The sequence below is a fragment of the Carlito syrichta genome, unplaced genomic scaffold (genome assembly GCF_000164805.1).
Source record: "Carlito syrichta isolate Samal-C Ts95f unplaced genomic scaffold, Tarsius_syrichta-2.0.1 Scaffold147091, whole genome shotgun sequence".
Classification (NCBI taxonomy): domain Eukaryota; kingdom Metazoa; phylum Chordata; class Mammalia; order Primates; family Tarsiidae; genus Carlito; species Carlito syrichta.
Window position 1 is genome coordinate 123,858 of NW_007091187.1, and position 27,875 is coordinate 151,732.

Consider the following 27,875-nt stretch of genomic DNA (forward strand, 5'->3'; position numbering starts at 1 on the left):
ACCCCAGGCAGTGCACAGAATGATCTATCTGGCACGCTCATTCTGGTGCCTGCCATTGGGGTAGTCCAGAAAAGCTGTGTTCATGGCTCAGATGGGTGTTCTCAGCAGAGGCCGCCTCAGTGCCATCCAGACTGGTCCTGCCTCACCAGGTCCAGGTAGCGTCCAAGCAACACACACAGTCTGACTTAGGAGAAAACATGCAGCCAGTTGTGGTGGGAATTCCCCCACCACTCCTCATTATGTACTAAGGATGGGTTTGAAGTTGATGAAAGGAACTAGATAACAACCCTGGAAACTAAATGTATCTGATTAACTGCAAAAAAACATCGTTCCAGTAGCTTCATTTCCAGTTAATCTGTCTCAGCCCCAGAGCGTGGAGCTTCCCTGAGAGGGTAGTAGAGAGAAGGGTGATACTGACTGTAGCTTAGATGCCCACCCACTCACCCACTTTCTGAATTAGTAACCTCGAGCCTACCTGGTACCTGCCTGTGTGCTGCAGAGGGGGCTCTCCAGGGTGGTGATCCAGGCCGTGGTCCCTGAGGCACCTGAGTAAAGGGGGTAAGTTGGCATAGAAGTAACCCAAGGGGTTGCCTGTGGTCCTGTCTTTTAGAGGAGAGAGCCTGGTGTGGTCAGTGGAATTCCCAGAAATGGGCTTTAGCGGGGTGGTAGACTTTGAATGGTTAGTATGCCCAGAGCATGAGGGTATCAGTGTTGGGACTGGAGAGTGAGTCTGGGGGCTTTGCTTTGGCTTCACGTGAGGCCCTCAGTCTGTTGTGCCAGAGGTGCTTATAGGGAAGCAATAGAAAACAAGTACTATTGTGCTTTGAACTTTTCTATAGATTTTTGAAGTAGTTCATTAAAAATAAAAGAACAGGCTAGGCTTGTGACTCAACCTGTTATCCCAGCACTTTGGGATTGCCTTAGCCCGCGGGTTCGAGACCAGCCTGGGCAACTTGGCAAACCTCATCTCTACAATAAAATTTAAAAATTAGCTGGGCATAGTAGTGTGCACCTGTAGTTCTGGCTACTTGGAAGGCTGAGGCGAAAGGATCACCAGAGCCCAGCGGGTCAGCACTGGGGTGGTCGTGAGCGTGCCACTGCACTCCAGCCTGGGTGATGGAGTGAGACTCTGACTCAAAAATTAAAAATTAAAAAAAATAAATTAAATAACGGAAAGTATTTTTACTCCATACCCCTATAAAAGTGGTTTTTGATTTGTAGTCCATGGCACATAAGTGGGTTGTGAAATCAATTTAGAGGATACAAAAAAAGAATAGAAGAGAAAATATCAGAATATATCATACAACAGAGTGACAGAAATCCTTGAAATATAGATGGACACCATGGGGCTTCTTGTCCCAGGCAGAAGCAAGCCAGTGGAAGTTCCTGAACAGGATTCCAAATGAAACTACCAACTAACAATGTAGCTTTAAATTGCCACTTGCTGCTGTGACCACTACCTCCAATACTACCTTGACTGCCACCATGACAATAGCAGCTGTCACTTATTAAGCTATTATTTCATGCCAAGAGATTTTCTCACATAATTGTACTTAATCAGCCTGCTTCCTTTATTATTGCTCCAATTTTCATGTGAAGAGGATTTCGAGAGACTCAGTGACTTTCCTGCTGTCATGTAGCTAACAATGTCTGTCTAATTCCAGCCTCTATGCTACTATCTTCCTTGGTCTTATTTTCCATATTTGTACATTTGAGACAGTATTTTTACTCCATACCCCTATAAAAGTGGTTTTTGATTTGTAGTTCATGGCACATAAGTGGGTTGTGAAATCAATTTAGAGAATACAAAAAAAGAATAGAAGAGAAAATATCAGAATATTTCATGTAACTGTTCTGAAAATTTTGTTTCTGATATGTTTTATGATGTGTGTTTATGTGCACATATATGTCTTTATATACTAATAAAACATTGCATGAGGTAAAATACTTCCTATCTTGGGTCATAGTTAGAAAGGTTGAAAGCCACTGTTCTAGAGTTATTATGAAATCAAATAAATACAAACAGTTGTAATCCCAGCACTTTGGAGGCTGAAGCAGGAGTATCACTTAAGGCAAGGAGTTCAAGGCAAGTCTGGGCAACATAGTGACCTCTGCTTCTACAACGAAATTTTTAAAATTAGCCAGGTATTGTGGCATACATTTGTAGTCCCAGCCACTTGGGAGACTGAACTGGGAGGATAGCTTGAGCCCAGAAGTTCAAAATTGTGGTGAGCTATGTTCATGCCACTGACCTCCAGCCTGGGCAACAGAGTAAGACCCTGTCTCTTTAAAAAAAAGAACAAAGTTGTTGCAGAGCTTTTTGTCAAGTCTAAAACACCTTGCAAGCCTAAGTTATCATTATAATTTAATATTGGAAGCTGACACAAACAAATAAAGGATAGCAGCGATGTGGTGACCAGCTCTCACTCTACCCATCTGGCCCATAAAACATTGCTAATCTGTCACTGTGGTGTGTCCAGTGAAGCCAGGACTCAACTTTGTCGTTTCTCCAAGCCTTCAGGTGCAGCCTGTTTGCAACTCTGTAGTAGGCTTATGTTTTGTTGGAGTACTCCAGTCTGTTATGACAAAGTGCTTCTAGCCTGGCTCGGTGGCTCAGCCTGTAATCCCGCGCCTTTGGGAGGCTGAGGCGAGTGGATTGCCTGAACCCGCGGGTTTGAGACCTGCCTGGGCAGCGAGACCTCATCTCTACAATAAATCGAAAAATCAGCCGGGCGTGGTAGCGCATGCCTATAATTCTGGCTACTTGGAAGGCTGAGGCAGAAGGATCACTGGAACCCAGCAGGTCGAGGCTGTGGTGGCTGGGAGCGGCCACTGCACTCCAGTCTGGACAACTGAGTGAGACTCCAACTCAAAAAACAAACAAACAAACAAACAAACAAACAAAAACCCAAAAAAACAAAGTGCTTCTTAGCACTTACAGAGCTCTGGTACTCATTTAAACTCTAGGAAACAGCTGTGATTTCTATAATAGCATGGGATAGGGGGGTTCTCTTTGCATCACAGACCTCCAAAGGGTTGGCTACTATCTACTCCCTTCCTAGTGTTCCCTTTACTGCCATCATCACCACCATCTTCAACTGGAAGTGATTTACTTCCTGCCTCTAAAAGGGTATCAGACCAATGCAAAGTCCCCATCAATTTTCTCTTGAAACTAAGTGGCAAGACACCTCTCTGCCAAGGACATTTTTCATGGAAAAATGCTCTTTCCTCATTGATTCCCTCATAAGGGAACTGACTGGAATGTGAGGTGCAGATTCCCCTGACCCCCAACAACTGTCCTGAAGTCTTGCCCCTCAGGAGATGTGTTGGTTCTTAGCTGATCAGCAAACTAATGGTCACAAAAAAGCCTGTGTCCCTCCCAAGTGAATATCGTATGTGGAACTGTTTCTTTTCAGCCTCCAAAGGCAGTTCTCTCAAACCCACAGCAGAGAATTCTGTGTCTGATGGGCACGTGTCAGACTCCTTCCATGCAGTGTGGGGTGCACAAAAGACTTCTGTGTGGGTTGAAAGTCAAGACTCAACATGACTTTCTGAGCTGTGTGAGGAGGAGCCCAGATGGCTCAATTACCAAAACAGAAAGCAGGTTCTGGGCATTTTATGGACCTTTCTAATGAATGTATCCCATGGTCTCTGCTGGCCCGGTTTCCCAGTGCTCTGCCAGTGCTGTTTCCCACACATCTGTAAATTCATCAAGCCATAATGGATGGCTGGTGCCAGCAGAGGCTGAGGTCTAGGGCTTTCTTTCGGAGACCTAGACATCTCAGGCCATGAATAATTCACTGTGGAGTAATGATCATGGTCGTACTGACCTGAGGGCAGCAGTAATCAAGTGACAGATCAATGTATTACTTCCGTGTACTCAAGATCATGGCAGTTAGTCATGAAAGGTATAGCTTTCTACCCAACAAGTTTCCTAAGACTTAGATCAATGTGTTTTTTAAGTTCTAAAATAAAATGGATCATTAAAAGTGAAATGAATTATGCTGGTTAGCCTCAAGCTTATTTATATTCAGAGTTGCTGATCCAGAATTACTGTACCTTTTTTCCAAATGCCTCTGGGCATTGGGGCCTGCAAATCAGAGTCATTATTACTCATTAATTAAATCTAAGAAATGGAACACAGCTCGAGACTGTGAAAAGGAAGGTTGGGATAGCTGAGACGCATTCCCCAAAAACCCCAGTAATAATTAGAAGTTTTATGAGCAAGTAGCTGGGTTGGAAACCATTGTTTTGTGGCGACTCAGAATCAGAAACATCCTCCTCTTTTAACACCTTGGTGAGCACTCAGTGTGCTTCTCCCGTGCCAGGTACCATGCTCAGTACTGGTGCTCCCAAGTAAAACACCGAAGTTCCTCTACTTGGGCCATGAGAGAGACACCAGCACAGTGGAATAAATGCAGGTGCAGGCTGACACTTTGGCTTCTGTCAGGGTAGAGGACTGGGAAAGAGGAGAAGAAGAAGGCCATTTTAGCTGAGCCTTGCAGATCAACAGTTTGCCAAGCAAAGAAACAAGCATGAGAACATTCCAGGAGAGGAATGACATGCATAATAGCAGAGAGGTGTAAGAGTGGAATGAGGGTGGAGAGTGAGTGTGTGCAGTAATCACTCCATTTCCCATGCGGTAGCACGTGAATCTGCACAGCACCCTCATGGAATAGGTATTTTATTCACCCCAGGCTCCCCTTTTTAAAAAGATGATGAATGAACAAAAGCTTAGACATACTGAGTTGTTTGCCCAGAGATTCAGAGCTGGGAGGTGACAGAGGAAAGCTTAGAGGTAACTTGGGGAAAAGATGTGCTATTTTAGAAAAGTTCAGCCTTTGTGCTAGGGCCCACCAAAGGGTTATAGTCATTGTATCAGAACAACTTAACAGCAGAAGCATTGCTAAACCTGGAGAGGTATGAGACTACTGTCGTCTTCAGCAGAGGAATGACATGGTCTGAGCTGGGGTTTAGATAGTAACTGGTGGTGGCAGGCCAGATAAAGCTGAATTTAGAGGTTCCTGAGTCAGGGAGCCTGGTTTGGAGGCTATTGCTTTAGTTAGATACAGTGTGGAGAAGAGATGGTGAAAAATGACCATCATCCAAACCATATGTTTTTATACTGGTCTACAATTTGAAAGTGCTTTCATACATAAATAGCTTGTTGATTCACTTGCACAAGGGACTTTTGTGACAAGAGGGGTAAGTCTGCTGACTTAGATCATTTGGGAGGAGAAGTAGAAGGACATAGAATTCTCTTCCCACACACAGGAGTTGATGTTGAAAGGAGTGATGTTAGAAACAGCTAGTAAATGTGCATACTTCCTGATTGGCTGAGGCACAGAACCAAAGTCTCTCCCCTTGTCAGGCAGGAATTATACCATCTGCATTAACTCTTTCAGATTGGACACATGATGTAACTCTGGGTAGAATGGAAAACTAAAAGTAAAACCAGGGAGATTCAGCAAGAACTAAGAAAATGTGTATAAAATATTCTTATGTGGACCAGAACAGGCTAGGGCCTGGGTAGCTACTTTCCCTGTTGCAGGTGCTGCTCATCAGTCAAAAGGCAAATTGTTTCCCTAACTGGGGTGGGCCACAGGTAAAGTTTCATAGAGGTAACCATGCTCTGCTCCTTTCAGAGGAGGAAGTTAAATTAAACTCTTAGCCCTAAAAAGTCATAGACAAGTACATGTCAGCTGATAAAATTAGTTGATATAATATTTAAATAAAGACTCAGTTTAAAAACCAACACTTAGGCAATATAATCTCTTTTCTTCCCACAAAATAGAAGTATACAAGAGAAACAGTACAGTCATTTATAGAATTGTGTGAGAAAGTCCTCGGTATAAATAGCACTAAATGCTAGGGAGGCAAGTCTGTGCAAACTGCCGATTCCTACCCAATTACAATCCAGTTTCAAGTTAGTAATGAATAGCTTCCTTCTTCCAACAGGTGATTTAAGGAAACTCCTGGTATTTTTCTCAGCAAAACTGAATGACGTTAACTTTTAAGTTATTTGTTATTTGTTGCCAGTGGATAATTTGTATATTTTTGTACACAGGACCAGCAAATGAGTTTTATAGCTAGGTCATGGTGGCCTAGGCATGAAGTTCAGATATATGTTTTAGTAGTTATTTATTCAAAAATATGCCCACATCTTTAAAATAAAAGAATAGACAAAATATGCATATTTATTTAGCAAATTACTCAGATCCAGCTACTGCTGACCCTGTGTGCTTGTTAGACTTTGTGTATAAGTAACAATATAAACATAACCATATACATGGATATATACTAGTTCATTTTTATTTCTGTTTATGCCACATGTTTCACTTAATGTAAGCCACATGTTAGTTGGATGGGTCTTTAGTACTTTGAGTCTAAAGTGATGAATTTCTAATTTGGATTTAAATATCCAGATCTACCCATTTAAAAAAGTAGTTCTATTTTGTGCCTATGTTTGCAAATGCACTAAAGCTGTCAAGCGTTCTTGTATTTGCACTAGAGGAAATGATAATGATTACAGTGGTTTAAGCAGCAGCCAAATACATAAATTGTAATGAAAAGGGATTAGCAGTTACCTGGACTTGCAGAACAGTGAGTCAGATGTGCAAAGGTTAATAATTTGGCAGAGGCTGGGTGCAGTGGCTCAACTTGTAATCCCAACACTTTGGAAGGCCGAAGCTAGAGGATTGCCTGAGACCAGCCTGGGCAACTTGGTGAGACCTTTTCTCTACAATAAATCACAAAAAGTTAGCTGGGCTTGGCGACGTATGTCTGTAGTTCCAGTTACTTGGAAAACTGAGGTGGAAGGATCGCCTAAGCCTGGCAGGTCAAGACTGCAGTGGCCTTGAACATGCCACTGCACCCCAGCCTGGGTGTCAGAGTGAGACTCCAATTCAATAATAATAATAATAATAATAATAATTTGGCAGATAATTGTCTGGGTTGGTTACTTGTTTCAGGTAAAATGGAAATGGTAAATAGTGTCATATCCTGAAACAACAAAATAGCCTGGATGCTAATATTTCTGAAATTTTGGTAGATGTCAATACAAGTAAAAAAGTCTCTCTTTTGATTCCTATGATATCCGAGGGTGTCCCAAATTCTGGCTCCGACAAATAAGAAATCTATAGATAGAAAGGTAGGAAGGGCACAGGGAGGCTGGCTATCTCCATGCATGATTTCTCTCATTTGTGTCTTTTCTTTTCCTTCTCAGTGTTGCTAACAATCACAAGCAGAATTTGATGACGGTGGCAAACCTTGGCGTGGTGTTTGGACCCACTCTGCTGCGGCCTCAAGAAGAAACAGTAGCAGCCATCATGGATATAAAATTTCAGAATATTGTCATTGAGATCCTAATAGAAAACCATGAGAAGGTAATGTATGATTGGTCACTTGCAATGAAGAATTTACTGTGGGGGAAGCTACATGGAATTGACCTTCAGAGTTGATTAGGTTTACATTACTAATGGCTCCTACACTGTGATGATGATGGAATTGCTGATGGTGATGGTGGTGATGATAATGGTAAAGGTGGTAGCAGAAATAACAACAATGGAGGTAATGGTGACAACTATAGTGGTTATGGAGGCAACAGTGGTGGGCAACATTTATTGAGCATTAATTCTGTGCCAGGAATTACATTGAGCACTTTATATTTATTGTGATTTTATCTTCACAGTTCAGTGAAAGTACTGTTATGAGCCTCGTTTTGGAAATGCCGTTTGCCTATTTTTGCTTGGTTGTCTTCTTATGAATTCATAAGTTTCTCTTAATACTAGGGATATTATACTTTCTTTGTGTTGCAAATGTTTTACCTAAAGTTTGCCTTTCAATTTTATAAATGGTATATATTTTTTTCGTACTGTGTGTGTGTGTGTATGTGTGGCCTGTCTGTCTTGTCTGGTCTTTCTTAGGAAGACTTACCTCAGCCCATATTATGAACTATGTTAACACAAAGTTGTCCTTATGAAACTAGGTGCAAGGGACACAGAGCTTCACTCATCTGTCCCATGTTGTTGTTCTTAGTAGTAGGTCCCTATGAAGCTTCTCCAGACTTGTGCAGGTTTCCTTAAGGCACCACTTGGCAGCCACACCTCTGGAATCTAATAAAAAATGCTGCTCCTCCTAAATAAAGACTTTGCCCACAATGATAAATAAATATAGACTCTGACCACTCCTCACCACCTATACTGATAACACTTTCCTTACCTCTTGTCTGAAGTTTTACAAGAGCCTCCTAATTTGCTTCCTTTCTTCCACCCACGGCATTCATTTTGATGTCAACCACCAGAAAAAGATTTTGTTTTAATGTTAAGTCAGATCCTATCAGTCGTCTGTTGAGAACCCTCCAGTGGTTTTCGATTCACTCAGAGTGGAGGTCAGAATCCTTCAGGAGCCTATAAGGTCCCATGTGGTCTCTGTGCCACTGTTATTCATCTGATCTTAACTCCTATACCTCTGCTATAGCCACCTTGACTGCTTTGCTGTTTCTTGGACATGACAGGCACACTTCTACCTCAAGACCTTTGCGGTTGCTGTTCCCGTTGCCTGGAACACTGTTCCTCCTAAAGCCACATGGCATGTTCTCACTTCCTTAGTGTGTTCTAAGTGAGGCCTACCCAGATCTCTTTTCCTTTTCCAGTATATGTTAAAAGACAAAATCATAACAACTTTAAAGATCTTAACTGGTTTTTATTTGCAATTCTAGAATTGGGCAACACCTATGCTGTAAAGTAGAATGAGTGTTCTGATGAGCTGAGCAGAGAAAGTTGACTTTATAGACCGAGAAAAGAGCTGAAGAAAGCATTTTTGAAACAGAGAACAAAAGTTGTTTTAAAGTTACTTTCCTTGTAAAAGTTATGGGGGACTTCCTTACCCTGTTGGCTGAAACTGACCTGCCTGGGGATTTGGCTGTTCTCTCTCTCTCCTGATTTCCTGGAAGGTCAGATAAGCAACTTAGTTTTGGCTTGGTGGCCTGGAACTTCAGCATGAGTGACTTCATTTTGGTTTGATCCCTTGGGCGTAAGGCAGGGGCTCCGTTCAAACCAAGGGCTCCCTGTAAATTGTATTCAACATGTAGCACTTCACAAATAATAGCATATACTGTGTAAATTACTCATTGATTAGATCCATTGCTTTTCTGATCTCCACTAGCATGTATGCTTCATGAAAGCAGGAGCTTTTATCTGTTTTGTTCCTCAGTAGGCTCTCAGCACACAGGTTTGGGGCGAATGTGACAGTTAGCCTTCAAAGTACCTCCCAGCGATTTTTGTCTCCTGGTGTTCATCCTCTTGTGCAATTCTCTGCAACTCCGAATAGGGCTAGCCTCTAGGATCCGTAGGATATTGCAGAAGTAATGAGGTGGAACTTTTGACATTATTCATAAAAGGCCCTGCAGTCTTTGCCTTGGTTGCTGGACTCACCTACTTTGGGGGAAGTAGGCTTCTATGTTGTGAGAGTAGTCCCACAGCCCTGTGGGAAGGAGCTGAGGCTTCCTGCCAACAGCCAGCCAACTTGCCAGTCTTGTGAGTGAGCCACCTGGGAAGTGAACTGTCCAGCACTAATCAAGATGATGCAGCCCTAGCTGACAACTTGAGTGCAGCCTCATAAGAGACCCTGAGCTAGAACCTTCATAATAAGTGCCTCCCGAATTCCTGACCCACAGTAACTGGAAGATATAATGAATACATGTTGCTTGAAGCCACTGGATTTTGGGGTAATTTGTTATGGAGCATTTGTAACTTCTAGAAAACCTCTGCAAAGAAATGTTCACAGGATTATAAGGTGCATCACAAAGTTGCTTAAGCAATAAAGTCCCCCCTGGCATGGTAATTGGAGCTATAGAAATCAAATGGCTTTTTGAGGAAAATATATTTTTTCTATCCCCAACTTTGAAGCCCAATCCACCCACCTCCTACAAATATAGGAAATAAAGTATGGAGCAGTTTATGTTACATATAATAAAAGTGAATTTGTTAAAAGAATATAATAGCAGTTAATTACATTTCTAAAGGCAAATCACTTAGATCCAAATCCTATTTAACTATGAAAATATAGGTTATTTAACCTCTCTAAATTCATAAAAATACATTTAGTAAAGTCTAACTGCTGAAACAAATAACCCTAAAATATCAATGACTCGGGATTGTAGTAGTATATTCTTTGTTCACATAACAGTTCAATGTGAGTATTTTGAGAGTGACACCCTTTGTGGTGATTCAGCAACCCAGGTTCCTTCCATCTTTTAGCTCTACCTTCTGCTCTGAAGATTCTCTGCAGACATTCAGCAGATGGGAAAGTCCCAGAGGGTGGAAGATCAGATAAGATTTTACGAGTTGTGCCTGGAAGATACTTACTTTATTGTTTTCCCACATTTCATTGGCCAGAACCAGTCACAAGGTCATATTCAGCTGCAAGGGAAGCTGCAAAAAGCAACCTGTGTGCTCAGAGGAAAGGGAAACAAATTTGATAATCATCTTGCCAGTTTGTTATGCCTTCAATTGGTTTTTTGTGATGATTAAATGAGGTGATTTATGTAAAGGACTTAGCCAAGTTTTTGGCATGTAGCAAGCTTCAGTAACTGTAATCTATTTTTTTTTAGTAGTTTCAACAGAATTCTCTGGAAATAGAGCTCCAGTCCATCTCAGAATGTCACATGTGCCTCTCCACTCCCCCCTAACATCGTATTTTTTTATAATTTAATCATTTCTAAAATAAAATAATTTCATTTTTTAATTTTTTAAATGAGATAATATAGTTTATTTAGAAAGTAAATTAGAGAGAGATGAGATTCACCTTCTCAAGGTAGGAGAGGGCCAAGTCTAGGAAACACAGTGACTGTGGCTCAAGGAGCCACATAGTCAGACCATGGCTTAGCAAAGTGATGGTCTAAAATAAAATAATTTTAAATATTGAAACAGATGTCTATGAAATAAGCAATGTGATTATGTTTCATGTCCCTACAGAACATATTCAAGCTTGTAACAGGCAGCATTTCATGGTTTTTGAACTATGTATACATGTATATATATATATATACATATATATATGTATATATAGTTTATATAACTGGTTTTGGTGTTCTTGGGCCTTCAAAGCCAGAAAACATATTCAAAAATAGCTTGACAGAGGAAGGATCTGGTGCCACTAGTAAACAATATTGAAGCTTGTATAAACAAGCAGCCACCCTGCCTTGGGCACAACATATAGAAATAGAAATGAAATATGAAGTGCATGTCAAGACTTATATATGGGCAAGAGGTTGATTAAAAATACTCACCTAGTCTGATAGATTATACATTCCGTTATTCTCTGATGTTTATTTGGTGATGTACATATAAAATTATTATTGCAGTGCTTCCTTGTATGTTTTTCTTTTGTTTCTGCCAGAGGGTGGGAAGAATCACAGTAAGATTTAGGTTCCTGTGGGACAAATAAAGGAGTGGCGTGTGAGAGAAAACATTCTAGGGGTGAAGTCCACATCACGTTGGTGTGTCACCCAGACAAGGGTTTTTAGTCTGGGATTCATGATGGGCCGGAATTATATGTAAGTCCTGTATACGTATATAATTCTGAGGACAGAGCCCTTCATATGCATCAGATTTTTCTTTCTGGTAAAAACAACGAAGGCAACTCCATTTTAAATGTAGCTGCAGGTCTCGCTTGGTATAAGGTGAGGAAGTGCTGCCTCAGTCTCCTTTGGAAGTCTGTGGTATTCACCTCACAGCAATCCCAAGCATCCATGGCTATGCACTAACCTTGGGCTTTCTGGACACAGCACATTGGATAAACTCCCTGCCAATAAAATTTAACTTTATCCATTAAATCCAGGGCATTTTTATGTCCTCAGGAGGATGTTGTCATAGACTTGCTCTTTAAAATCCACAATATTAAGGACTTAAGTTCACATTTATGGATCATTTTCTTAGGCTTGACTTCAATTTTCTAGAAACACACAGTGTCTAGAAGTGACTGCTCTTCTATCTAATCTTTAGTGTCAGAAGTTGGATAAAATCCTGGAACCCCACTTGAAGAAATGTTTTCCAGAAGTACCTCCTCATCCTTTCCATATGGTAGCATATACCCTCTTGTTCAGACCAGGCCCTGATGCAGGGCTAAATATATGTTCCCCACATGACTGGCATGGTGTTCTTGTATGTTGTTAGCATTTTATATAAGGTATTTACTTTGTACCTTGGAATAATGATTAGGAGGGATCTAGGAATAAATAGGAAATAGTGCTGAAAAGAAGGTGTGGAAACCCAGGCATCTAGCCACTGGATCCACTCTACAGACGGAGACAGAGAGAACCATAAAATGCCAGTTTTTAGTGTTCTATTGCTACATAACAAATTATCTCCAAGTCCAGTGGCTTAAAATTGCAATTATTTTTATTGCTCTCAATTCTGTGAGTCAGATACTTGGGGAGGGCTCATGTGTGTCCCTTATGGTATTAGCCGGGATAGTTTGACTGGGACTGGAGGATCCAAGATGGCCTCACTCCACACATCTGGGACTTTGGTACTAGCCCTTGGGCAGAACACCTTGATCCTCCTCCATGTGGCCTTCTCTCTCTCTCCAGGTGATTTCTCATTCTTTAGTACTCTAGCCCAAACTCCTACAAAGGCAAACACAGAAGCAGCAAGGGCTGTTAAGCTTAGGCCTGGAACAAATGCTACTCCCATCCCATGCCATTAGCCAAAGCAAGTCACAAATCCAGCAAGGTTCAAGGGGAGAGAACTAGATGCCACATCTGGGTGAGAGGAGCAGTATGTATACACCAGCATGGGGGGACTGTTGACTTCATCTTCCCGGTGATCTACCCTGCGTGGCGGGTTTGCATTTAGCTACCTTTGGGGAAGACTTTGCTTTCTCATTAGTGGGTTGTACTTTACGTGGGTAGCAACTTGGTACTTTTTGTGTGAGTGCTCTTCTGTTTCTCCTCAGCGCTGCCATTTTTTATACATATGCGGGCAACAAACATTTGGTTATAGTGACAAGCTCAGTCCTCAGATGCCTCAATATGGAGAACTAACTGATAAATATCTAAAACTGGAAAACATTTTTTTGTCTTTAAGATTGACATTAAAGAAAAAAATAAGAAAATGGGGGAAATACTTGCTAGCCAGAAAGTTCCATTTCTTTAACCTGATAAAACACCTCTTTTTCAATTATAGGTAAAAGACCTCTGTGTTCCAACTGGCTAAGGCATCCAGTCTTCTCTCTCTGTCTTTGCCTGTCTGTCTCTGTACTTGTTTACCAAGTGTTAATAATGAAGATTAACTCTTCATGTTGTCCCTGGCATATGCACACAACCTCAAGATAGTACCTGTGAGTCAAGAAACATCCTCAGCTGAGCCTCTCTCTTCACAGAGAACCCACCTATGTCTCCTTCCTTGGAACTCTAGTGATACGCTTCACAGCACCTTCAGTCTGGTCAGATAAAGTATGCTAACCACTTACTTACCCTGTCACAGTGGCTAAGAACTTCTGGTTTCTACTTCTTCCAGCAGACCTGTGAGGAAATAAATATCCCAGAGTAAGAGGAGACAGAGGAAACAGCCAGAAGATATGGTACTATGATTAGGGGCTCATGGAAATTTTTCTCTTTTCGTGTTGGTAATCCATACCAACTGATTTATTTACTCAGTTGAAGTTTATGAATCTTTTAAGTGAACATAGTCCACAAGTAATATACAATGATAGTCATAGCTAACTTTTACTTAGAGCTTATTGTACACAAGATATTGTTCGAGTCAGCTTATATCCATCAACTCATTCAATTTTCACAACAATCCTATAAGGTTAATATTTTTAGCTCCATTTTACAAATTATGAGCCTGAAGTGCAGAGAGCTTAAGAAGTAACTGATAGGAGAAGAACTAGGATTGAATTTAGGGCTACTCTCAGAACTAAACTATTTAAGTCTATTCTAGTTCATCTCTTTTCAGTACAGTACACATTCATTGGGCATCTACTATTGGCAGAAGATAAATAAGATAGGTCCTTTTTTTCCCCCAAGGCACTCCTATTTTATCAAGGTATAACTGACCATAATACAGTATGCTAAGTGATATCCAGTAAGATGAATCAAGTGTTATGACACCACTGAGGAGAAATAATTTAATTCTGTTGTCATGGGGCTCTGACAGATCAGTAGAAGTTTTCTAAACAGAGGAAGAATAGAGACAAGAAGGACTGTCAGGGAGCAACATTAATCAAGTTATGTATATTAAAATGACATGGTTGTGAAAGACTATGAGTTATATGCTAGCAACTGGTGGGATACGATGACGGAAGTTGATTTGGCCCATTTATCAGGGGTCTTGAAAGGTATGGGCAAAAGGTCTGAATTTACTCCTGAAAACTGGGAGCTCTCCGAGGTTTTCCAATAGAGGGATAAAATGATTATGTCAGCACTACAGGAAGACATCGCTGGAAGCTGAACCAACATGTACTTTGATTGTTGATATCAAAATCACTCAGAAAATAAATAAAATCATAGAGTTGTCCATACTGTTGTAAACTTGCAACTCAGAGTGTCACCTTTGACCTACAGTCTTTACATATAGGGGAGGGTGAGATCCTAATGGCCTTCATTTGTTTTTCTTTTTTTTTGCCAGCCTATACTAGCTCATAGCATCATTTCCCATCAATAACCTGGCCTCTACTTGGATTCTACGAGAGCTAAAGAATAGACTTGAAAGTATAGCTCATGTTACCTGTAGTCAGGTTCCAGAGTTGAAAGCTCAGAGTACAAAGATTTTGAGTCTTACCATACTTATTTTTATGCAAAGTTACTGTTTCTGTATGGACAGAATCTTTACCCAAACTCACAGCTTATCACACTGAGTCTAAAAACATCAAATAGGCAATACTTGAGGTTATAGTAAAAGCCACCAATATTTATATGTTTCTAGTTACGATTTTTTAAACAAAACAAAAAATTGCATCCTGTCATTGTCCAAGATACTCCAAAGCCCAGAAATTCTGCTATTTCTTCCTGCACCACAGGCTTTGTCAGCATTGCCCCTTTTAATACCTATGAATGTTTGACAAAATAAGTTATAATGATTCCTTTCCCAGTCAACTAGTTAGCTTTGGAAGAGGTGGGAGGCTTTTCTATCATTTGTTGTTTAAAAGGTTTACTTGCCAAATGACTTTGAAAATTTTAGATGTCTAAGAACAACCATATCAAAAAATCAAACTACCTGCTTTTCATAGCTTTGGTTAAACACGAAACTTCAGGCTAATAATGTGTGTGTGTATGTGTGTGTGTGTGTGTGTGTGTGTTGCACTTTACTGTTAAGTTTCTACACATAAGAGTAGGGTTGCACTTGTGTGTTCTGTAACAATCCTGATTTTTTTTGGCTGTGGTATTCAAAAGGGTTTCTGTACATACAGCAAGATGTATGTGTGCTTGTGTGTTGTGCACCACAGGCTTTTGTCAGCATTGCCCTTTTAATGCCTGTGAATGTTTGGCAAAATAAGTTATACTGATTCCTTTCTCAGTCAGCTAGTTAGCTTCCGAAGAGGTGGGAGTATTTATCCTTGAGCTGTTAGTTCTCAGAAATCCCCAAAGATCAGTGCCCCTTTTTAACATATGTTAACTTTTAATCTCAGATGTCAAGAAGAGGAGCTAGCAGACTGGCTGCGATGGCTCACGCCTATAATCCCAGAGTTTTGGGAGGCTGAGATGAGAGAATTGCCTGAGCCCACAGGTTCAAGATCAACCTGGGCAACTTGGCAAGACTTCATCTCTACAATAAATCAAAAAAATTAACTGGATATGGTGGCGCATGCCTGTAGTTCCAACTACTTGGAAGGCTAAGGCAGAAAGTTCACCTGAGCCTAGCAGGTCAAGGCTGTGGTGGCCGTGAGCGTGCCACTGCACTCCAGCCTGGGTGACAGAGTGAGTCTCCAACTCAAAAAAAAAGAAAAGGAGCTAGCAGCATGGATGACCCTGCCTAACACCTAGTATAAGCACCAAGTCCTAAGCACCTTTGCATTTTTAATTGTGCCCCACATCTTTAAAATAAAAAAATAGCCCGGCGTGGTGGCTCAAGCCTATAACCCTAGCACTTTGGGAGGCTGAGGTGCGAGGATTGCCTGAGTCCAGGAGTTCGAGACCAGCCTGGGCAACTTGGTGAGACCTCATCTCTTCAATATTGATTAAAAAAAAAATTAGTCAGGCATGGTAGTGCATGCCTGTAGTTCTGGCTACTTGGAAGGCTGAGGTGGGAGGATCGCCTGAACCCAGCAAGTCTACGCTGGGATGGCCGTGAGCATGCCACTGCACTCCAGCCTGGGTGACAGAGTAAGACTCTGACTCAAAATAAAATAAAATAAATAATATAAAATAGTAATTACTTTCAGTGTAATTAGCTTGATTTGAGTTGATATGGGCCTACCAAACTGCCATGATCAGCTTTTACCAAAATGATGATGGCATTGGAATCCATTGCACAATTGTTGGCCTTTGTGCACAAAAAGTATATCAGTTAATAAAATACAGTTGACTTGGCAACTAACAGTTGCATTTTATTTCTTTGATATTTAAAAGTTTTTGCTATGCAAAATTATTAATAATAGTTATAATAAGGCATGCCTGGATGCTTTACTGTGTTGAAATAGTTCTTGGTACTGTTGCCTGCTCAGGAAGCTAATCTTGTCCTGTGGTCGTAACTTTTGCTGTCTGTTCATTTTTATTTTTCTTTGCCTTTCCTTCCATTAGTTTTTTGCATATACTCTTTTATTCCTTTCTTTGTTAGGTCCAGAAGCAAGCTAGATTTACCTGTGTGCTGAGCTGGACTGCTTCTGCCAATAGGAATTTTTTTCTTTTTGTAGTGGCAAGTGCTATGTAAGATACTCTTCATTAATGTAATAAAATAGGTTGTGGATCTGAAGGCATTTATTTCCCCCAGTAAATCTCAGATAAACCAATAATTGTTTGAATTGTGAAACTCCTTCAGTGTTTCTCAAATGAAGGTGGAGTTTGTTGTATTTTAATCTATTCATCTTTGTCAGCAAAGAGAACAGGAAATAGAATCTTCTGGAGATATGGAAAATCACAGCACCCCATGGATTACCCAGGCCATCTATATATGCCCTCAGTGACTAAATGTAATTGGTTCCTTTTGAGAGACTTTTAATAAAACTCCCCAAACTACTTTCCAAATTGTTGATCCCTCTGCCAAAATGTTGATATCAACAGGACATAGAACTTCCAACTGTCCTTAAAAAACCTCTCTGCAGCTCCAGCCTCTGAACTTGGCTTCTTAACTCTTACAATAAATGAGCCCTGCTAAGGCTTGCCTACTCCCAGCATAAAGGTGCTAGGCTTCCAGCTTCTCCTGGCCCACACATCCAATGCTCACTGTCCATTCTGAGCAAGAATGAACAGTGTGTGAGCTGTACTTAATAGCTTTAGGTCTTCATTCCTAAGGCATTAACTAAGCCAGCCCCATATTCGTTGGAACCCTGATGCATTTATGTGTTGAGAAAATGCTCAGTCTCTTTTCTCACATAAGCCTTTCTGTTCTGCATTTTTTTTTTGGTTTTTTTGTGTGTTTTTTTTTGTTTGTTTGTTTTTTTTGAGTTGGAATCTCACTCTGTTGCCCAGACTGGAGTGCAGTGGCCGCTCCCGGCCACCGCAGCCTCGACCTGCTGGGCTCCGGCGATCCTTCCGCCTCAGCCTTCCAAGTAGCCGGGCATGCGCTACCACGCCCGGCTGATTTTTTGATTTATTGTAGAGATGAGGTCTCGCTGCCCAGGCGGGTCTCGAATCTGTTTTGCATTGTAATCCCCAGGCCTCTGCTGTGGATTTATTGTCTCAGAGCTACTTTGCAGTTATAGACTAGGGGCTCTTCATCATGACCTAATTTCCCTCCCATAAAAATCACAGCACATAATAAAGAGTATGCCACACACATCACAGGGAGACTCCTAATCCTTTTAAATTACAGGCATATGTGACAGATGGGATTGAAAAAGGTGTAAAAATGTGTATGTGACATGGCTAAGAACAAATTCCACAAGTGTCAGTGCTCTACAATGTTCAGATGAGCCAGAGGAGGGCCAGGAAAATTTAAATTTTATAGACAGTGCAAGGGAGTAAGAACAGCAGATTCTATCATTGCTGTAAGCAGTTAAGATCAATGTTTTGCAAAGAACAGTAATTAAATTTACGCTTATAAATTAAATCCTTGTGTCCCGACTGCAAATAATTCATTGTGGAATCTCCAGTTATTTCCTTTCTTATCTGAGTATGTCTCCTTTTTTATTGAATACAGTAATGTCTTTTGATCGCTGAATGCCAAATTGTGTTAGGCACTTCAGTCCTCATCATGGTCCTGGGACTTTTTGCAGATGAGCTCTCTGAAGGTCAAAGAGTTATATGATTTGTTCAAGGTCACAGAGCTAGTAAGTGACTAAAATCAGATCTGCCAGACTCTAAGACTTGTGATCTTCCCATTTTGTTCTCTGTCTCTCAAATTAATAATAGGTATAAAGACCACAAGTGATTAAGACCTAGACAGTCAAGCTGTCCAGTTGTATTCCAGTTGCATTCCTTATCTATGTGATCTCGGACAAATCAGTAACTCTCAGTGAGTCTTAGTTTCCTCATCTTCAAGATGGCAAGAATAATAGTACCCCCTGTATAGGGTTATTATGAGTGAAATAATCTATGTAAGTAACTCAACTGGTAATGAATTCTGGTTATTTTTATTATCGTTTATACCACCACCATCTCCTGCCTGCTTTTTGCTAGATACCACAGTAAGCATTTTGTGTGCATTATCTTTTCAGTGGGCATTATGTTTTCTGCAAGGCAGGTATTAGATTCCCATTTACACACAGGAAACAAAGAGGTTAATTATCTTGCCTGAGATCCCATAACTAGTAGCTAACAAAGTCAGGATTTGAATCCACATCTGACACATCTTCACATAGCCAGTAGGTGGCAAAGCCAGAAATTGAATCCATGTCTCCAAAGCCTGTTTGCTTTGTACCCATATGATGACCTTAAGTTCTTTTTCTATATTTGACAAGGTGTTATGGTGGCGACGTCAATGTCAGTAATGGTATAACCAGAACTCAGCCTGTGTCTGTCTGACTGCAGAGGCCAAACTGCCCTTGACCACTGTTCCTCACTGCTTAAGGGGAAACAATAGCTTGGTATTTATGGGCCTGCTAATACCACTTATAGAAAGCTTGAAATTGGGGATACTTGGAAAGGTTACCTAGAGTTACATTTTTATTTTACAATTTTATTCCCCAGTAGCTTCCAGAAGGCTTACAGTCTTTCTAACTTTTATCTCTGAGACATTCCTAAGTCAGAATTAGTTTGTAACTTTGGACAGTATTAACATGGCATTTGGGGCACAGAATAAATCTCCCCTTTTTGTGTTAATTTGGAAAGTCTCTGTGAAATGAGTAGATTGCTCCAGCCACATGGCAGAGCTCCGTAAATCCATGACTCGTAGGCTAGATGAGCGCATGCCTCCTGTGTTCAGCAGGGTCATTGGGACAGTGATTCTTCTTGACAGACTGAAAAAACTTCATTTGATTCTCTTGAAATCTTCTCTTCCAACCAAATGAAACAGGATTGGAATAACCAACAAAACTGAATAATTCAGATTCTCGTCAGAATTCCAACTTGGGCCTTTAGCACTGAGGCAACCTCTTGGCTGACTGGAAGGAGGACAGGCAATCAGTAGCCTTTAAATAGCTTGACTGTGTTCAAGATTCAGTGTTAAATAAACAACAGTAACTTGGAAAATGATTTCCCAGAGTTCTTAATGAAAGACCCTCTTGCGCCTTGGAGAAGCATGCATCATGGTCATGATGAGAACCCACATCTGGCACTTGACATTTGCAATGTGATCACTTGCATGTTACTACGTTGATCCTGGGAGCAGCCCTATCAGAGTTCTTCAGAAGCCTGGACCCACCTCACAGTGGGACCCAGAGAACTAGCCTTTGGGACTGTCCCCCTTGCCCATGGCAAAAGTTTCTTCCTAGATCTGATATTATGCTTGAATAACTTTTCTTTTAGAGGAAACAGCTGAGGAGCAGAGTAACATCCTCCTGTCTGTGTTCCCATGTCTCTTCCTGCTCTGTTGTATATATTGTTTTGGAGTCAATTTTTCATGCATCTGTCTAAATCCATGGCCCTTCCTAATACATGACTCTTCTTTGCTTTTCTAGCATTTATGACAGTTCTTAGGAAAGAGTAATGCTCTCATTTTTGTTGACAGTTAAAATTGAAGTATATACATTATCTTTGCTCCCATTGGAGTTGGGTAAGGACCTCATTCTCAGTAACTCATTAGAAAAAGAGGCAAAATTTGGAGGCAGAGGTAAAGGGGATAAAGAAGAATATGAGAAGCAGGCCCATCACCAACTCTGAATTTTTGTCAAATGTTCTGAGCTAGGGATTGCTGAAGGTGCTGTCTTTAAGGCCAAAGGCAGAAGGTGCTAGGAGACACCATTATTTGTTCAAATCCATCCTTGTGGTTTGGGGCACTGGCTTTTGTAGTGAAGATTGGCTGGAGAAGACAAGCTGAATGAATAACTGCTACAGCCTGGGACTTCCCTCCTCCTAGGCCCTCTCCTGCTAAGCTGTGTGGCAGGGCAGGAGATCTCTCATTGTGAGGTGGTCATCCAACTTGCTATGCTAGATTTGACCCCAGTTTAGTGATGAGTCATGGAAAGCACCTAGCACAGTGCCTGGTCTGCTTGCAAACATTCATAGCTAGGAGCCGCTTTTTCAGTGTCCGTGACAATAGTACCCAGTGTGATTGTCACCTAGGAACGCCCAAGTAAAGGGGGGAGAAAGCTTCTTAGAGGTTGCAGTCCTTGAGCTCCACAACAATCCTAACCCTTCTCTTTCTTTTATAGAGACTCAGAAAGAGACTAGAGATGTGTGTAGCCCTCGAAAATTTGTTTTCATAGGTTCTAACTGCTCCCAAGCAGGAGGTTTTTGTTGTTTTTACTTTAAGTCTCCTTCTCTTCTTACCCCCTTGCCCCATTTGAACTCAGCTATGTGTAGTGATTCAGTTTATCTTGTTGAAAATTTTCAGTCCCTTAGGGAAAATATGATAATACTGTTTTCAGACAGCTGTGTTTAAGAGCTAGACTGACTTAACCAGCTGGCTGGCATCATTGGAGCCCAAGGACCTGCCAACCCATGGAGAGCAGCTGTTTGGGCTGAAATTTTTAGGATTCTTTGACTTTTCTTCCTAAATATCAGCTTTGAGTTCTGCTTTTAAATGCACACCCACAGTAGAGAAGACCATGAGAAAGATTCTGATGTGTCTAGGGCCACCCATAGGTGAATGGTACCTTAGACATATCAGAGACTGTTAGGAAAGAGAAAATTTAGAAGGAGACCAACTTCTTAGAGTAAGAGAGGATCATGAATGGCTTCATAAATTTTGATTTCCTCTCTATATAGTGGGGGGGGGGAGGGTTGCAGCCACTAAGAAACACGGAGTTTTTTTTAATGAATGAAGATATGCTGCAATATAGCATTAGATGAAATGTATATGAACAAAACCACATAAAGAATTTAATTTCAGTTATGGGAAAGTGTGTTTTAACATTAAATGAGGTAATTCTTGTAAAGCATTTAATCAAGTACCTGGTGTGTCAAGACTCAGTAAATCATGGCTACTGGACTGTAGAACTCTCTAATTGCAGTGAATGCGATTGCTGTCTTCATTGTTATACCCAGAGGGCCTAGTATAAAATAGATGCTCAAAAAGTGTTTGTTGATTGGATGAGTAAATGTCATTGTTATTGTATGCATTTAAAAAGGAATTTGGAAGAAAACCTGTCTTCTTATCTGAAATAGTATCTATAATCATGGCAACTGTGCCTCAGTTCGTCCTTCGGAAATGTTGAGGACATTGTGTGTTGTTCAGGGTTGTTAAGACCGGAGTGAGCCCTATATCGAGCACAGTGTGGTGGCTATTTCTTAGGGAGCCCGTGGTAATGGGGCTGTGTCAGCAAGGTAAGCACCATGTGTTTGCTATTATGAGTGTCTGCCATACTTTTATCTATAGAAAAGATGATGAGAGTTGTCATGATTTTTGTCTATGATTTTCTTCTCATTTTTAATCATAGACTTTAAAAAATAATAATAATAAAAGATCTTCCCTCCAAAAAAATAGCTCATCAGCAAATAAAACCTAAATACTAACAGTGGTGATTGCTACAGAGTAGAATTGGGAGAGTTTTTTTTTTGTTGTTATTTTTTCTTCTTTAGACATCTCTGTATTTTCCAAATTATCCATAGTACATATATATGTGAATTTTATCCTCAAGGGAGAAAAAAAAACACTTTTAAACAAGAAAAAGAAAGCTCAGAGTCACAGATAACACAAGCCTCTCAACTGCAAAGAAAGCTGCAGCTGAGGACAATTGAAGGGAATTGGGAGGTGGTGCCCTGCCTGGGGGTCGGTTTTGGAATATTACTTAAATACACAGTTCACGTTTTGTGAAGGAGTTGTTAAGAACTAGAACCGATGAAGAAAGACATTGTGTTTTGGACAAAGGTGGTCAAAAGACTCTCAGTACTATTGACAGTGTCTATACTGAGCACAGCAGCTCCATTTCCCTTCATGGGAACAATGAAAAGACCAGGGAAATCAGAGCAGAAGAGGTTAGGAAGGGAAGGGAGTGGGTAGCAGACTCTTGGATAAGCTTCTGAGGAGAATGTTTAGTGCCAGTTCCTAGAAATGTTTAAATGAAGTCTTGCACAAATGCCAGTGGTCTCCTCAGATCTTTCCTTGCTGATTCCAAGACACTGCCAAACTTTCTGTTGTGTGGGTTCAGGCCTGCACTTTCCTCCTGATGCGCAGATGTGTGTAACCTGGTTGTGGTGCTTTGTTTGCAGATATTTAACACTGTGCCTGATATGCCCCTCACCAATGTGCAGCTACACCTGTCCCGGAAGAAGAGCAGTGACTCCAAGCCCCCGTCCTGCAGCGAGAGGCCCCTGACGCTCTTCCACACTGTGCAGTCAACAGAGAAACGTGAGTCCCAGCTGCTCGGGGCCAGCGTGGCGGTCAGGAACATCCTGTGCCACCTGCCGCTGCACAGGGTGGACCTCTCTGTGTGCCGCAGGCCTTTTGTGTCCTTGAAGACTGTCTCATTGTGCCCTCCCAGGTGCCTTTGCCAAGTTACCCTGAGAGGACAGGATGTTGCTGACAATGAAAGGCCAGGGCTGAGCTGGGGATTCTCTTTCCAGATCTCCTGGGCCAACAGCTGAGCCTATTCCTCCTGCCACACAAGAGGCAAGGGCGGGCATCCTTCTTCAGCCCTCCTTTGTTAGCAACTCCCATGGAACCAGTGTCCTCTCCTTTCTCGGTTGTAATGACATGCATATGAATGTGAGGCACATGCCCCACTGGACTGAGACTTGAGGGCGGGACCTTGTTCTGTTCCACATTTCACTCCACCTCTCACTGTGCTGGCATGGAGTAGACACCTAAAAATATTTGAAGTTAATTAATGAATTAATTAGGGAACAGAACCCTCCTTGTTCCAAATAGCAGAGTGTTTATCGCCTCAATTATATCACATCTGTTTTTCATCTCAGATTTTCTGAGTTATCTGCAGTGATCGGGTATTGGGCCCTAAAATACATAGTCTTATTTCAGCTATCTTAATAAGAGAGCTGTGTAGTGTAGCGTAGGAGTTGAGGCCTCAAGCTGTGCCAGTGGTCAGTCTAGCATGCGTTCTCATGCCAGCGCCACCACATGGGCAAGCCTTTCACCTCTCTCAGCCTCAGTTTGCTTATCTGCCAAACAGGCATATTAGTGCCCACCTCATAGGGAAGTTGTAAGGATTAAATGACATGATGCATTTCACATTGGGTGCAAGGCCTGGAATGTGGCAAGGGCCAAGAACTGAGAGCTGCTACCCCCACTCTTAGTTATTGTCTAATCACATGCAGATACCAAAACTGACTCATTCACGCAGCCAATGTTTACATGACTCTTGCTGGTTACTGGGAATGAAAACGTTGGACTTTGGCTTTGAGGAGCTCAAAACTGAGTAAGGGAAGTAGACAGGTGAATGCAAGATAGTAAGTCCACACACATCAAGGGAGGTCATAGAATGTAATGGTTAAAGCACTCCTGCACCAGGTTGTCAGGGTATGAATTCTACCTCTGTGGCTCACCAGCTATGTGTGACTTGAGAATTAGCTAACACCTCAGGGTCCCAACCTCCTCTTCTGGAAAACAGGAATGATGCTTTCCACTTTCTAGGGCTGTTGTGAGGAATAAAGCACTTTAGATGGTGCCAAATGCAGAGTAGATGCTCGGTAAATTCTGGGTGGTGGGGTCATCATCATCGTCGTTGCTGTCATTATTACGTATCTCCTTGTACAACAGTACAGGCACAGGGCAGGATAGTAACCTACTATGCCTTGAAAAGGAGAGGTTCCATATCTGCTTGGCATCCTTTTCTTTCTTTGTCACAAAAAGATGATCTTTTTAATCCCCTGTATTTCTAAAGTCATGGCCTTTCTTATAAAAATTCCTGAAAACAAATCTTCCTGTCCCTAAAATATCTCTATATACTTAACGATATCATAGAGTCCCATAATACAGCAGTACCTTGGTATATTTAATACCATTTAGGTTGTTTCAAATATTTTGCTTTTATAAGTAAAGCTACTGCTAGCATCTTTGTGGCTAAATTTGTGCCTATTCATAATCATTTCTTCAAGATAAATTTCTAGAAGAATTTCACAGTCAACAGATATATACAATTTCAGGGCACAGACTCCATTCAGGAAAGTATTGGCTTTCCTCCTAACAATAACCTGTTTCCCTCAGATATCTGGCTGGGGTCATTTTCACTGTGGTCTGCATATGACTGGGTTACCTCCAAGTGTACCAGGGAACACTTGGAACAGGACTGGCCTCACTTACACCTGCTGAATGAATAAGGCACTGCTGTGGGATAATGTGCATCTCAGGTTTTCAGGAGAGCTGTGGTCACCTGATCATGCTGTACTAACCGGTGTACAGCATGATCAGGGGTGGCCCAATGGTACTGGTAAATCCCTAAGGTTAAAATAGCGCTGGGTTTGTGGTTAGACTGAGGCAGAAGCAGCTTTAGAATAGGCCTTAAAGCGTACTCTGGGAGCTCCTGAGAACAAAGAGATCAGGAGAAAATCAACTAGACCTTTGCCCGGGACTATGTTATCACATGAGGCAGAGGGTAAAAGTCAAAGGTGTGTGAAAGCAGACCAGCCTAAGCTGCAGAACAAGCTGTGTGTCCCTGTCCACAGATGGCAGATGCAAACTGGGAAGATAGTAAACACAAGAGCTTTCCTCTTAACTGTCAGGAACACTCTGGAACAGGAATGGAGCATGTGGATATGCTCAGATATGTGTAGGGGACCTCACTTCCCTCCTTTCTCAGATAATCAACATTTTATTGAAAAGTCTATGTGTGTGTGTGTATTTAATTGAAAAGTTTGTGTGTGTGTGTGTGTGTGTGTGTGTCTATTAGTTGTTTTAGAAATCCCTTTTTTTCTTGGAAACTAGCATACTCTCCAAGCTGGCATGGAAAGCACCACAGCAGGGGTGGGAGAATGGATGCTGCTGTGAGGAAGACTGGCCAGGATCTGGAAGGTTCTGCTGGGACTGTCTTCTCCCAGGTTGTCACCCAGCCACCCATCGTGTTAGAAGAGCAGGTGACAGTGACTGTGAAGTTTTCACACACTGTACTCCTCCATTTGGTCTGTGGGCAAAGGCAGAAGTTTCTCAAAGCACTGTCCTGAGTTTACTTTTTGGAGGTGAAGTACAGATAATGATTAAGTAGGTAATTTGTGGGAAAAAGTTCATTTAATGACATTCTTCAGTTTGAGTCTTTCTTACACACCTAGCTTGGGGCTTCCCTGACTTCAATCATGCGCCTTAACTTTCATCCACAGTTTAGGGCACAGTCATATAGCTCATGCACTATGTGTGTAATACACTTCTTTAAGTTGATCTTAACGCAACTCACTTCTTTACCTGTCCTCATCCTGACACAAAACTTCTAAAAACCTGAATTTGATGGTCTTACCGTATTATGCTCTCATATATATTAAAGCTATGTAACCATTAAGATAAAAAAACGTTCACCACATCCCACCTTAAAATAATGTATGCCACGCACCTGTCGAGTGTGTATTGCAGTTTGGAATCTGCACTCTTGGCTTTTAATTGGAACCAACTTCTATCTTTCCTCTTAATTCAAGTATACGATCTGAAGTTCCTCCTGTCTGCTCAATCCACAGTGGGCTCGGATATTATCAGCTGGCTATTTAGAGCTCTGTGGGCACTCATGACTCATCTGTCGGTCTCATGCTGTGCACTTTCAGCTCACAGCGACACCTGTCCAGATTTCACGTGGCCTTACGTTTCTTCAGGTTCTTGCCCCGGAGCCGATACCCCGTTAGTGGGCTGTGTTGTGAGGGTCCACACACGCACCTAGGCACATGTACATTACGCCTCCTTCCCCTCTACCTTCAAATTGGCCCTGTGGTCATTTTCAGAACCTCCTTTCCTCTGACAGGCCTGTCTGCCTGATCTCTTTGGAGTCCAGTTATTTTCTTTTTCTCCTCGTTAATGTACATATAGTTTGTTATTTTCTCTGCAGTCCATTGGTTAGTCCTCTTTTCAGTTCCCTGTTGAAATGCTTAATGAGGCTGAAGCTTCCAGAGGAGCTCCCCTGGGGAATTCCCTTTGAGAGATTCCAGTTGCTTATTGGCAGTGTATATTTTTTTGCCCACCTCTCTGCAGTGCCCCCATTCTGTGCCAAAGTTGGAGCCCATTCTTTTCTCTTGGAGGGGAATCCTGTCACTTGTCTTCTGCCTAGAGAGGAAGACTCTCAGGGTCCACTTGGGAGCCCCGCAGACTCAGCCCTCGGTCTTTGCACCTGCACTTGAGGCTCATGCACATAGCTGGCATAGAGGTCATACTCATAGATATGTGTTTTATTTTCCAGAAGAAGTTTTTCCTTCTGTGTGGGTAGACCAGTATTATGTCCAGGTGCCTGCATGTGAGTCTCCCACTTTAATCTGTGGTTATTAGTGAAATCTCCTCTGGGTGGCCTTTTTCTTTTCCTGAAAGTAAATCTATCTTTACCATGGCAGTGATCTCTTCCTAGAATGGTTTCTCATGCTCTATGCTGGGCAGGTGCCCAGGTCAGTTACAAGGCAGCACTTGGCCCCTCATAGCATGGGCAAGGTGTGACAGAGAGGACTGGGAATGAAACGGGAATGGCCTCTAAGATTAAAACTATGTGAACTGAGAGCAGTGCAGGATTTGGAAAACAACAAAGCAGCAAACACAGACCATCAGTAAGCCACTGAGTATTTTAGCGAGGAGGGGACTAGATATCAAATGTGTCTGTAGCTAGTCAAGGAGTGCTTTCTGAAAGGGGATTATTGAGAAAGACACTAAAGCAAGGGAAGGGCTCAGTCTGGCCCGCAGGATGAGGAGGATGGGCTGGGATGCTGAGCAAGGGAGCATCTTTCTCTGAGTAGCTCTTGTCTCTAGAACTGAGAAGAGGACTGCAGAAAGATAGTTTTTCAAGTAGAACTACAGAAACGGGTTTTCTGTTTGTCCATGTTTAGTATCTATGACTCTATAACTTAACAAGTAGTTTCTTATGTGGACACTGTGCACAGCAGCATCTCATGTAACCTTTAAAATTACGTGACACAGGTACTGCCCCTATTTTAGAGTTAGAAGAAAATAAAATTTATTTTAAATAATGTACATGCAGGATCACACAGCAACAAAGTAGACTTGAACTCAGTCATTCTACCTCAAAGCAACACTGCTAACCAA

General features: G+C 41.6%; 1 protein-coding gene across 1 annotated transcript in view; it reads left to right on the forward strand.

Annotated features, from left to right (window-relative positions):
- The window catches only part of ARHGAP26 (Rho GTPase activating protein 26), a 198,339-nt gene that overhangs the window by 90,693 nt on the left and 79,771 nt on the right, over window positions 1-27,875 (forward strand). Inside the window, exons 9-10 of the mRNA XM_021708767.1 lie at window positions 7,226-7,385; window positions 22,913-23,051. Of these exons, the coding sequence (XP_021564442.1) occupies window positions 7,226-7,385; window positions 22,913-23,051 (299 nt within the window). The remainder of the gene's footprint in view (window positions 1-7,225; window positions 7,386-22,912; window positions 23,052-27,875) is intronic.